This window comes from Mytilus edulis, chromosome 9 (genome assembly GCF_963676685.1).
Source record: "Mytilus edulis chromosome 9, xbMytEdul2.2, whole genome shotgun sequence".
Taxonomy (NCBI): Eukaryota; Metazoa; Mollusca; class Bivalvia; order Mytilida; family Mytilidae; genus Mytilus; species Mytilus edulis.
Genome location: NC_092352.1, coordinates 9,694,876 through 9,708,277, shown reverse-complemented (window position 1 = coordinate 9,708,277; position 13,402 = coordinate 9,694,876). Strand labels below are relative to the sequence as shown.

The 13,402-nt window shown below is 31.2% G+C and overlaps 1 protein-coding gene across 1 annotated transcript; it reads left to right on the top strand.

Moving 5' to 3' along the window:
* The first annotated feature begins 1 nt into the window (after window position 1).
* Window positions 2–11,067, top strand: LOC139489489 (uncharacterized). The gene is made up of 9 exons (XM_071275930.1): window positions 2–264; window positions 1,785–2,481; window positions 4,191–4,377; window positions 5,355–5,384; window positions 5,767–5,837; window positions 7,437–7,510; window positions 8,016–8,118; window positions 8,586–8,616; window positions 9,813–11,067. The coding sequence occupies exons 1-9, from the start codon at window positions 231–233 to the stop codon at window positions 9,972–9,974; spliced, it is 1,389 nt and encodes a 462-aa protein (XP_071132031.1). The 5' UTR covers window positions 2–230; the 3' UTR covers window positions 9,975–11,067.
* The last annotated feature ends 2,335 nt before the right edge of the window (window positions 11,068–13,402 follow it).

Below are 13,402 nucleotides of genomic sequence, written 5' to 3'. Positions count from 1 at the left end.
TATAGTATAATTCATAAACCAGTGAATGCTAAACACAGTTATGATTTAGAAGTCATATTTTGTTCGAAACTGTCGCACTTGCAGGAACAAGTTAGTTTTCGGTATCAAAATATGAAGTTAAACACATAACTTTTATTGTTACATAATCAAGGAAATTTGTATATGATATATCTTATTTTAGACAATTTCATAAAAACGACTTCCGGAACCATGGAAAATATGTAAACAACATGGCTACTGTAAAGACATTTGATGTCACTGCAGGTGTGTATATTTTTAACTTAATATCATTTGCTTTGTTAAGTTTCAGCAGAATTAAACTGTCTGATGATAATCTTCAGAAGATTCATGTTTTACCTAGTTAAACCAATAAGGTTGTCAATTGAGTGTTATTGTTTTCTCTTTCATTGACTTCATATATCATATTTGATTTAATTTTGATATATTCCTACTTTATTTTCCAATCCGTTATATCTGGAATCATGTCTTACCTGAAAAGATCAACAATTTCAAATCTGTTCTAGTTACTCCGCTTTTGCCAATTGTTAGATATTCTCCGTTAACGGATTTTGATTTGTGTTCAGTCATGTTCACTCCACCTTTTAGTTTCTTAAAAGTGAATTATTTTTCTAAGTCATTATGGAAGAAGTAGGCTAAGATCCAAAAAAATTTAATCGAACCTTTTCACCCATTTTCTCAATATGCGTTGGAAGTGACGATGCCTACATTTTAGTCACGTGGTGATGGAAGTCACATGACAGATACAACTGAAAACCCTTTAATGGAAGTGCCGTATCGGAATAGGTTATTTTTTTTACTTGTGTCTTTCACTGGAAAAGATCATCAATTACGCACTCGCATTATGACATTATTTATCAAATAGAAGGTGTGACTGTCTCCCTGCACTATTAAAGTTTCAAGCATCTTCAGGATTGTCATTCTGTAGGGTAGTCTAGAAATTATTCATGTTCTGTAAGTACATAATCTAAATTTCTATACAACTGCAGAGAGGGTGACTAACTAATTAGATTTTGATTTCCTGAATATTTTGGGCAGTACAGCATCAAATTATTTACCTATTAGTATCCCAATACATTATGTACATGTATGTGTTTGAAGTGATGATGCCTACATTTTGATCACATGGGAATGAAAGTCACATATAAGGGATACATGTACATGTATAACCAAATATTGTATTTTGGAACTGGTGTATATACAAATGTATGAAACTTTCTTTAATAAATTATTTCTGAATTCTCTGTACTAAAATAAACAAAAATAAATATCATGTTGAAATACCCTGGCAAAAAAAGTGAGGACTTGTTATTTTGTGAAAATATACATTGTAGGTTTCAATATGGTGACTAACCACCAAAGCCAATTAAATACATGTAGTACTTAGGAATTTAGTTTGTAACTTACAGTAGAATATAGTATAGGGCACATATCACCATGGTCACTATTTTTGGCAGTTAATGTAACATTTTCCACACCAAGATCTCAATACATTATGAACATAGTTATCAACAGTCATGATCATCTACAATGTACATCTACATTTTTTGTACATTGTTGAAATGGAAAGTCATTCAATATGGTGCTCATTAAAAACATATTTACAGGTGAAATTTAAAATGATATTACATGTTTTCCTGATTTTTCCTGAAACAAGTTCACCTATATCTTTGGTATAAAATATGAAGAGAGCTGTTTGAAGTAAATATAAAACTTATAAATAAAATAATATTGCAGAAACCTGTTTTATTTGTCTTTTTTTACAGTTACTGGATTGCCTCCAAAACCGAATCATATGATACCAAAGTTTCATAACAGAAGTAACCTTTTTCCATCAACATTCACAAATAAATTATATGAAGAAAAGCAAATCACCACTAGTCAAAGACAAGCATGGTCTGCTGATCCTCGTAAAAGATCACAAATAGAAAGTATTTGTGTAGACACTAAGAATAATTTGGATGTAAGTAAAACTACAGTAAAGCAAGAAAAAAGTGCTCCACGCAGAAGACCTTTCAGTGCTAAAGCCAGATTAGAGAGTTTATCATCGAAGCCACCAAGAACAAAACATGCACGTGACAATGTATCAGTGGAGCCTGTTCATGGTTCATCAAGAAACACATGCATGGAACTGGTACCAGTTGGTGGTAAAGAGGTACCAGTAGTTGACATTGGAGACAATGCACCATATCCTACTTATCATTATTTATTGAATTCTAAAGAAAAATATGTGTCAGATGATACAAAACCTTTTCTCCCTGGTTTGGCTGACAATAGAGTTCCTCCACTGACCCTTAACCACGCATCAGAGGCTCCAGTCTTAATCACAGCTGGTCCATCAATAAAACCTATGGTACATGGTCTAAATTCTCATCAGGTTATTTTTGGGACAGACAATGATGGACAACCACAAGATATTAAATATGATCTTAGAAAACCATCAGTTTTGATAAAACAAGAAAGGTTTGTATGAAATTGTTAAAATGATCACATAATAGCTCTGCTGTTTAGATCAAATTGTACTGCAGTGGTCTGTTTTAAAGTTATTAAGATTTATACTTGAGTTGCTTTCCCATTGGATCACTTGAACAGCTACATGTATACGTTAGATAACAGATAATACATACCAATACAACTGACTGAATGTTATAGCATATTCATTGTTATGATTGTTAAGGATAGAAATTGATATGATGGCGAAAACCCTTGTGATATTTTTTCTAGCTGTTTTATTTTGTGGTTTGTCATCAAGTTTAACTATCATATACATTGATTAGTGTTAAGTACAATGTAATACAAATTTGATCCTATTACATAAATAACATTTGAAAATATTGTGCCTTGGTAAAATAAAAATAAAATGATCAACTTAAAATAGAAAATCTGTTTTTTTTAATAATTGTTTTTATAAGTCATACATTGTATATGCCAATAGTTATATCAAATGATTCAAAGTTACTTAATTTAAGAGGAGTACAATAAATTATGAATGATACATTTTGCCAGGATTATTAGTTTGCAGTCAGTGATTTATGAATGTTTCTAATTTTTCATCTACATAGAGAACTTGCAGTCAATGTACAGGTCATTCTGTGTTATAACATTTTGAGTGACTTCATTGCTTTACTAAAGTACTGTAATTGAATAAATTGACTGATTTTCATCTGAACTTTGTATGCCAAGTTATTACTTCACACATTATTTGATGAAAGTATCTGTTTGAGAGAAATTTATAGGAAGGTACATGTATATATTACTTGTTATAAATGAATATATATGACTCTGGACAAAGATTACAGTCTGTTATATTCTAATGATTTATAAACAGCAAAATCTACTCGCATTATACAAAGATAAAATAATCACAATTTAGCAAAGAAAAATTACATACTCAATGATATACAGCTGGGTTGAAAATCTATTAAATATTTACAGCCACAGAGGGTAAAAATCAGTTAATCAATTCATAGAATTTTGCCTAATTTTGTTTAAACTTCATGTATTAAAATATTAGATGTCAGTAGCAAAAATGAGAAAACGTAACAAGTGGAAGGATACCATATTGACTTGGCTTTGTAACTTTTTTTCAAAGTAATAATATACATATGTGTATGTGTTGGTCAGGTTATAAGTTTTTAGTGATTATATAGAATGCTTGCAATAATAGTGAAATTATGTGACAGCTTTTGCAGATTTTATTGGAAAGGGTGTGAGTTATCTCCCATGTAAAACTCAAATTTTAAGTCGAAGATAACCTCAGGTATATTTTAATATCTTGCATAGTTATTCAGTATTCTCAACATAGTGCAGCAGATTCTATTGTGTTGGAAAGAGAAATAAATAAATAAATGAGGGGGGGACAAAAATGTGTAATACTCATATAGCTAAATTGTGTTTAATTTATGACAACTTTTCAACTCATTATTTAATACTCGTTATTAAACATACAAATAGAAATTTCACTTGATTTCATAAATGAAATGCATTATTATTTGCATTATGAACCGCTACTTCATGGATATTCATTACAATAGTTCAATCATTTATACTGCTCATGTAGAATTAGGAATTTATTTATTCTCATTTTGTGTTTTTGCTAAGTTGACTCAAACTTAAGAATAAACATTTGCACTAAAATTGTTTAATACTGCAACAATATGATTGACTTTTAGACCTTTGCCATCAACATTAGAACCTTTAAGGTCTTGGTTAACAGAGGATAAGAGTATACCAGGCATCAATGACTGCTTGATATTTCTACCAGCCATGGACAATTATAAAGATTTGCCAGAGGTACCTCCACCACACAGTGTTCAAGATGATCTACCATTCACATCAAAACTACCACCACAGCAAGCAGTAAGTTTTTACATCTCTCTTTGTTTTAACTGTAGAAATGAGAACAGTATCTCATCTTGGATATATAAACTCTCAATTGGCATGCAATTAGAATTACAGAGCAACTGTTGATGGCGACAGGTTAAGCCTTTCTCATTGTTACACATTGCCTATGAGTTTTCCACTGTGAGATAAGTTCTGTTCTATTAAGGTCATAGGCATGATACAAGAATTACAGAATACTTAAGGGAGATAATTGATAATTATCACCACTTACCTAGGAATATTTTCAGTTGCTCTGTAATTCTTGTATCATGCCTAGCCCTATGACCTTACTTATATCACAGCAGAAAACTCATAAAGACCTCTTAGGATATAAGCTTTTTTGCTTATTTGGTGCATTTAGTTGTCAAATAGATTTACAATGTGACTCACTGCTATAGTACGTAGAAAAACGGAAAAACAGATAATTTGTTCATTTCTATTTGCAAAACCTATATATTTGATAATCTCCTTGTATATGAATTTTAAACTCTTTTACATGTTTTAAGTATAGGGTAAATTTAAAAAAGCAGACAATTTTCTATGATGGCAATTTAATATTTGAAATTGAGAATGGAAATGGGGAATGTGCCAAAGAGACAACAACCCGACCATAGAAAAAAACAACAGCAGAAGGTCACCAACAGGTCTTCAATGTGTATATTCCCAGTTCGCAAACTAAATTAGCAAAATTTTTAAATACATTTGTACTACATGTATCTTAAATCTCATTTACAGAATTTATGTGAGCAAAACATCCACCAAAATGTAGTTTAAAAAAAAATAAAAAAAATACACAGACTCAAGTTAAACAATACTAAATTCCAAAATATCAAAGAATGTTTGTATCTTTAGTTTAGTGATTAGCCTTCTTTGTGGTTTCCTTTTGAACTTTCAAACTTATAATAGCAGTTAGGATTGCATTAAATGTCTAAAACATATAATAATACTTTCAGGTAACAAAGAAATATCATCATCCAGCTTTTGTAAGTACATTGTATTGCATATTTATTATGAATAAATTGTGTTTACGATTATTATTTGTGACAAAAAGTAAAATTTGAAGATGAAATAAAATGCAAAATACATGTATCTAACAATGAGATACTGAATAAAAAAAATTATTGTTTACATTGTGTAAATGAAAATAGCATTTTTTTAAATTTGGTGCATCCGATTTTTTTCTCTCAAAATACTTTCCTCAAAAAGCTCAAATGCAAGGATGTTTTAGTACTTGAATACCCCCCAAAAAATCATGTAAGTCCAAACTTGCCTGGTGGTGTTGGATCCTTACTTTCTTGATAATATCTTAATTCATCAACACTAAAAATGTACATTTCTATAATAATCTAATAAATTTAAATACAGGATAAGAAGCATGTTGAAGATTGGGTGTGTAATCACAGTCGACCAGGGTCATCTCAAAGAACTGATCATCAGTAAGTCTATATTTATATATTGTTGTCTATACAAAAAGGTAGAGATAGACAAGTATTATGAAACATAAATAGTAAGAATTAAAAAAACAAAAACAGGCTTATCAAAATTGCATTTAAACCATGACTTTATATTGGCACAAAAACATTAACAAAGGACATGTCATCTTCTGATGATTGTCAAAACTACAAATGGCATTTCTTGATGATTAAACAATGCTATTGTATGTACCAGTAATTACATTATTTATAAAAGATGAGTAGTATCAGGATTCCTTGTACACCCATTTGATGTAGAATGACAGTAAATACACTGATTGTCATATTGAAATATATATATACTTATTGCATGAGAATATTCATATTTTTCTAATGTCAAAAGAAGAAACAAAAAGAAGTGAGTAATATTTATTACAATGTTTATCAGATTAATGTGTGTGGCAGTAATGCATTTAATTTGCCATTAGTCATTATACAACCATCCATCCATTAGTGTGGCAGTGTAAAATACTTCATCATAGCTAGAAAAACATTGCAAACTTTATTAAGTTGAAGGATAATTCATATGAATTCTAACTTACATGTGTCTTTTCTTTGGTTCCTTTTCATCAAGTGCTGATAAAGTTTCACAAATTTATGATATTATAGGGAAACTGATAAAAGCTTTCAAGTACCTGTTCTTAAACATGAGTTGCTATTATTCCGGATTTCTGTTTCAATTAGTGTTTATACTGTATCCCTTCAAATATACTTTCTTTACACCTCAATTCTTTACAACAAATGAATTTATATCAAATAAGAAAGTATGCTTGCCTATATTATGAAAGGCACGAAACTTAAAGGAGAATATTACATCCCACATCTTTTGGTGATAGTAACACATTGCTATTATTATTTTAATACCATGAGCATGGCAGTCTGTATTATTGCTGACTTATTTAAAGAAAAAGTGGTGATAATGACGAGACAACCTCACATTACATCTTGTGTACCTTGTCATTTTTTGCAAATAAGTGTCTCAGCCCTTTTACTGTGGTGGCAGACAAAGGTAGCGGTTGCACTATTGCTTAGGCCACATTGTATCTTGTTTATAAATTGAACCATGATGTAAACATAAATATGAAATAAAAATTGGACCAGGTTTAATTTGATTTTAAAAATTTGTTTTTGCCAGAGTGACACAGATAGCTATTGTTATTTTGTAATTTAATAATAAGCTTATAATTAGCTAGAAGACTAGAAATATTTCCATTACAATAAATAGTTTGTGTTTGTAAATCATTAACTAGCATGCAAGTTAATCTATGGTAACCATTTCAGATTATGAGAATAATCAATATGTCAGTTAAACTTAACTATTTTCAGTTAAAAAAACTTACAAATTCTGTTATTCTGTAAACATTTAATTTTCACCCTTTTTTCTCTAATCTTCAAAAAATTAACCCCTTTTTTCTCTAATCTTCATTTTTTTTGCCCGTTATTCTCTAATCTTCATTGTTTAAGGGCATTATTCTTTAATCATTTAACCCCATCCAATCCCTCATGACTGTGATGTTGTACATAAATTTTAAATTGTTGTTGTCTGTTTAATTTTAATTACAGAAGCTACCAAACAACATACAGGAATGCTGGTGACATCAGAGAAGAAATAACAGAATTAGAAAATTTAATGCAAGGTTAGCATAAAGTTTGCAGACCAAGTGTATTTTGCATGCTTCATTTGACATCCTTTAAACATGAATTTTTGATAAAAAAAAATTGTAGCTTTAAAGTACTGGTATTTTTGATTCCGAAAAAGATCTGGAAGAATGAAAATTGAGAAAGTACAATGTAAGTTCTATGAAGGCAAGTTTCTTTTCATATTTGATGATTTAAAAAATTGTTTTAATTGAGACAGTTCAAGTCAAAATTTAAAAAGCATATCAATCTATTTTATTGAATCATAACTTTTTGGACTCCATATAGACAAGGTCCAATTTGATTAAAAAACAAAAACACAATCAGTCCTCAAAGTTTTTGATGTAATTTCAAGTTTAACTCTATAAATCTTTTTACAAGTTTTTTAAGAGGTCGACAAATTTGTCATACTAGCACAGTTCAGAATTAGTTTCTAGGTGTAGAAAAGTTAAATTCGAGGTATATGTATTATTCTTTTACAACAAGTTTATTTTATCATTACAGGATTAGGTAATATAGATTCAGATTGTGGAATGGTGAAATTCCAGGGTGAGATTGATAGATTCAGACAGATGTACAGAGAAACAATGAATATGGTCCCAGAGAGGTAAGTTATATGTTACTGTATTATTCCTTGATCTATATGTAACAACTGCTCTTCATTGCTTCTAATTCCATGCTAGAACTTTTATATAATGGAAGTGTGTCATTATTTACTATTTCATTATTAAATATTGGGGCCTCATTTTGGCTGTGACAATGTAACTAAAATACTATATTGGCAGCTTGTCAACACTGAGGTTGTGAATTGGAAACCTGCAAGTGGAAGTTGATCTCAACTGTAATGAATTGACTAGGATTGTCAGTTTTCCTGTGGTTTTCACAGGGAACTCCAGATTCCTCCATTAATAATTATTGCCAGCCATTGAAATAGCCTATAGTGCTGAAAGTGGTGTTAATCAATCAATTAAATATTTATTCACATTTCAAATCTGTAGTTATAACCCAGACCATATGACTACTGTGACTTAGTTCCTTCATTCATATATATAATATTCATATTTTACATTTCAGATTACTTCACTCGCCTAAAGATCCAGACACAGTGAGTTTTTAATTTTTATATATTAGAACAAACAGTTTTAAGCCAGTGTGTAGTAATATTTTTAATTCGTTGCATTAATATCTTGTTTGAATCAATATTCTTTTTAAATATCAAACAATCAAAATAATGTATTACTAAAAATTTAGAACTTAAAAATGTTTTTTATTTATTAAAACAAGTAACAATATGATCAGAATTATAAATATACTTTCTATTCACTGTTTTATTCTAAACTGAAAGTGTAATTTTTGGGATGCAATCAAAACCCTATAATACTGACTTGATATCCAAATCTTCTAAGGCTTATTGCTACCTTTTTGATACACAAAATATAGTACATTTATCATAACATTCTATACATCCTATACATGAATATTTCCATAAATTTATCAATGTAATATATGCTCAGATATTCAAGTCACAAAAGGGTGTTACACTTGTCAAGAAAATAACACAACTTTTGCAAGGTGCAGGAATCTAATAATCTGTTCTAAAAATATAAATGATGTCATTGTTAAAGTCATCATTAAAATTTGAAGTTATCTCCCATTGTTTAGAATTGTAGTTGAATGAACTACAACCAATATTTTAATGACATTGCAATATTTGATTTAACTTTCCACTGATAAATTATCACAATCTTTACCCTTCTGCGCTTACAAGCACTTTGATTAGTAACTGTAGCTTCCATAACACCTTCTTTTAACTCTAATTTCTGACTTGACCATAATTATGTAGACTGCACTGATGGTCTATAGTAGAATACAATGTAGTATTATGCTTCTATTGAGTCTCAAGTGTGCATGATTATAATACAAATAAATGAGGTAGATAGCAAAAACATTTTTTTTAGGATATTTTGACAGAAATTGAATGTTGAAAGTAGACTGGAATTATTATTCAGTTTCGAATTACATATTTGGTGACATGTTTTTCCTCTTTTAAAAATTGTTGAATGTTCTATTTACCCATTGCTTGTTTCTGTAATATTCTTGTACGTAGGAGAAATTCCAAAATGATATATTGCTTCTAAAAACATCATGTATCAGGCTTTCAAATATTCGGCTTTGAGGGTTTCTAATGAAGGTAAATCTACCACAGCACTTCCGATGCATAACATTTTTTAAACATTTTTTTATAACACTACACGTTTATATCTTAAACTTTTCTCCTGATAAATTTTATGTATATTACAGTTTGGTGTCAAGGAGTTTTTGAAACAACATGTGGACATCATGAATGAAATACACAGGAAACACACACTTTGTCTTGAAGAACTGAGGATCATAGAGGTTGAAGCAGGAATAGATAGTAGTCGCAAATATTTCAAACACCGTACTGTCCCACCTGACACATGAGTCAAATGACAGATTGTATGATTTGTTAGTGCTAGAGAGTTGTCCCAGTAATGTTTCAGATGTTTTGTGTGGTAAATAGACTAGTGTTTGTAACGAGAAGTGACAAAACACAGATTGAATGAAGTTTTCTGGAAGGTATATTTACAGTGGACATTTCGTCTTGTTCAACACAGTAATGTAGAAAGCTTATAAAAACAGATTCAAAGATGAAAATCAGAAAATTGAAAAAAAGAGATCAAAAATGATTATCCAGATAAAGAAACTGTTACAACCTATTCAATGATAAAAAAGGACAACAAAACTTATAATAGTTGTACAATAACGCATACAACAAGTACTTACCTCAAGATTATGAAATATGGGAAAAGTTCTGGTCAAATAGAAATAAATTATTGAATGAAGAAGATGACTATTGCTGAAGAAGGCAAAGCAAAACATAACATGAAATAGAAGAGACTCTAATTTGCACATGTAAATCAACCATATGTGTTGTTTATACTGGTAGTCAAGTGAAATAGAAGAGATAGTCTAGTTTGCACATGTCGATACACCCTATGTGTTGGTCACACACTAGTAATAAAGCACTTTTAAGTAGTTATTATTACATTACTGATCTTTTATCAGCAAAATATGGTATTGTAGTGAAATGTTGTTCAAATTTATAATCATCAAATGCAATCATTGTTTATGGCTTTACACATACAGTATAATGCACAGATGATCCAAAAGGTCAAACTGATGTAGATTTCTTCATGGGTTAATGAATTTAACTTGATGTTATTAGTAAGTAGCAGATCCTTAAGTAGAGGTTACAAGCTTTCCTGAGTTGAGGGAAAATTTGAATTGCAGTGCTTTGCTGTTGAATAGAAAATCATCAAATTCAATCATTGTTTTACTAGTATGTGTTTAAACATGAAATCTAATGCATTGATGATCACAAAAGTCAAATGTTTTGAACGTTTTCAATTTCACATTTATAGAAGATGCTATTTTGTTTTCAGTAAACAGCAGATGGTTTGAAGTCTGTTATTGTTATTGATTTGAGAGAGAACAACATAATTTGGCATATGAAAAATAAAGGCTTTTAAAGTTATTTACATTTATTTTATACAGCTTCTTGTTTTGGGACTTTTTTTTATAAATTTATAATAAGTATTACTGTCTAATATACAAAACACTATTCTGATAATGACAAGAAATACAGAAAAAACAGCAAACTATGTCAACCACCTCACTCATGATTGAAAACACAACAAACTATGTCAACCACCTCACTCATGATTGAAAACACAACAAACTATGTCAATCACCTCACTCATGATTGTAAACACAACAAACTATGTCAACCACCTCACTCATGATTGAAAACACAACAAACTATGTCAACCACCTCACTCATGATTGTAAACACAACAAACTATGTCAACCACCTCACTCATGATTGAAAACACAACAAACTATGTCAACCACCTCACTCATGATTGAAAACACAGCAAACTATGTCAACCACCTCACTCATGATTCAAAACACAGCAAACGATGTCAACCACCTCACTCATGATTGAAAACACAACAAACGATGTCAACCACCTCACTCATGATTGAAAACACAACAAACGATGTCAACCACCTCACTCATGATTCAAAACACAGCAAACTATGTCAACCACCTCACTCATGATTCAAAACACAACAAACTATGTCAACCACCTCACTCATGATTCAAAACACAGCAAACTATGTCAACCACCTCACTCATGATTCAAAACACAACAAACTATGTCAACCACCTCACTCATGATTCAAAACACAACAAACTATGTCAACCACCTCACTCATGATGCAAAACACAGCAAACTATGTCAACCACCTCACTCATGATTCAAAACACAGCAAACTATGTCAACCACCTCATTCACGATTGAAAACACAGCAAACTATGTCAACCACCGCACTCACGATTGAAAACACAACAAACTATGTCAACCACCTCACTCACGATTGAAAACACAACAAACTATGTCAACCACCTCACTCATGATTCAAAAACCACCTCACTCGTGATTTAAAACACAGCAAACTATGTCAACCACCGCACTCATGATTGAAAACACAACAAACTATGTCAACCACCTCACTCATGATTCAAAACAGCAAACTATGTCAACCACCTCACTCATGATTCAAAGCACAGCAAACTATGTCAACCACCTCACTCATGATTGAAAACACAGCAAACTATGTCAACCACCTCACTCATGATTGAAAACACAACAAACTATGTCAACCACCTCACTCATGATTGAAAACACAACAAACTATGTCAACCACCTCACTCATGATTGAAAACACAGCAAACTATGTCAACCACCTCACTCATGATTCAAAACACAGCAAACTATGTCAACCACCTCACTCATGATTCAAAACACAGCAAACTATGTCAACCACCTCACTCATGATTCAAAACACAGCAAACTATGTCAACCACCTCACTCATGATTCAAAACACAGCAAACTATGCCAACCACCTCACTCATGATTCAAAACACAGCAATCTATGTCAACCACCTCACTCATGATTCAAAACACAGCAAACTATGTCAACCACCGCACTCATGATTGAAAACACAACTAATCATTTTCATCTTGTACTCTTCTGAAACAACTGTGACCACCAATGGTTTTTGGTGGGGTTCTTGTTGATCAATGTTTACTTTCCACCTTTGAGTTGAAATAACTCTTTGGTATCTTTTGCCATTTTATAGATGGTTCCACTTGGTGCACATATAATGTAATTTGAAGTGTATAATTGCTAGCCAAATTGCAGGGAGCCAGTTTTAATCTATCTTGATTGTATGTTTAGCATTCCAGTGATATGTCACTTAATTTTTAAAAGCATAATAAAAAGTTTCGTAACATAAGCAACATGACAGGTGCCACATGTGGAACAGGATCTGTTTACCCTTTCAGACGACAGAGTACCTGAGATCACCCCAGTTTTTGATTGGATTCGTGTTGCTTAGTCTTTAGTATTATATGTTGTGACTTCTGTACTACTATTTATCTGTTTGTTTTTTATTTTTAGCCATGGTGTTGTCACTTTATTTTTAATCTTTGAGTTTGACTGTCCCTCTGGTATCTTTTGTCCCTCTGGTATCTTTTGTCCCTCTTTTCTTCCTCTTGAAATGCTCAGGGGGTCTCTTCCTACATAAAGGTAAACACGGGGCACATTTTGGGAATGTCAAATACAGCAGTGGGAAGTTATATATCAATGGAGAGAAATTTATATGTCAATGGGTCATACAAGTGAAGCTGTGTTCTGATCTTTTTATCTCCCTATATGAATTACTAATTCCATCTGGATAACCTATATATATGCACAGTGTCTAATGGTCCTGACTATAGTTTACTTGGAATTAGCAGTA

Coding starts and splice junctions, on each gene's coding strand:
- LOC139489489 (XM_071275930.1), top strand. CDS start 231: ATGGCTACTGTAAAGACATTTGATGTCACTGCAG. Junction 2,482..4,190: donor GTTTTGATAAAACAAGAAAG/GTTTGTATGAAA, acceptor ATTGACTTTTAG/ACCTTTGCCATCAACATTAG. Junction 4,378..5,354: donor AACTACCACCACAGCAAGCA/GTAAGTTTTTAC, acceptor TAATACTTTCAG/GTAACAAAGAAATATCATCA.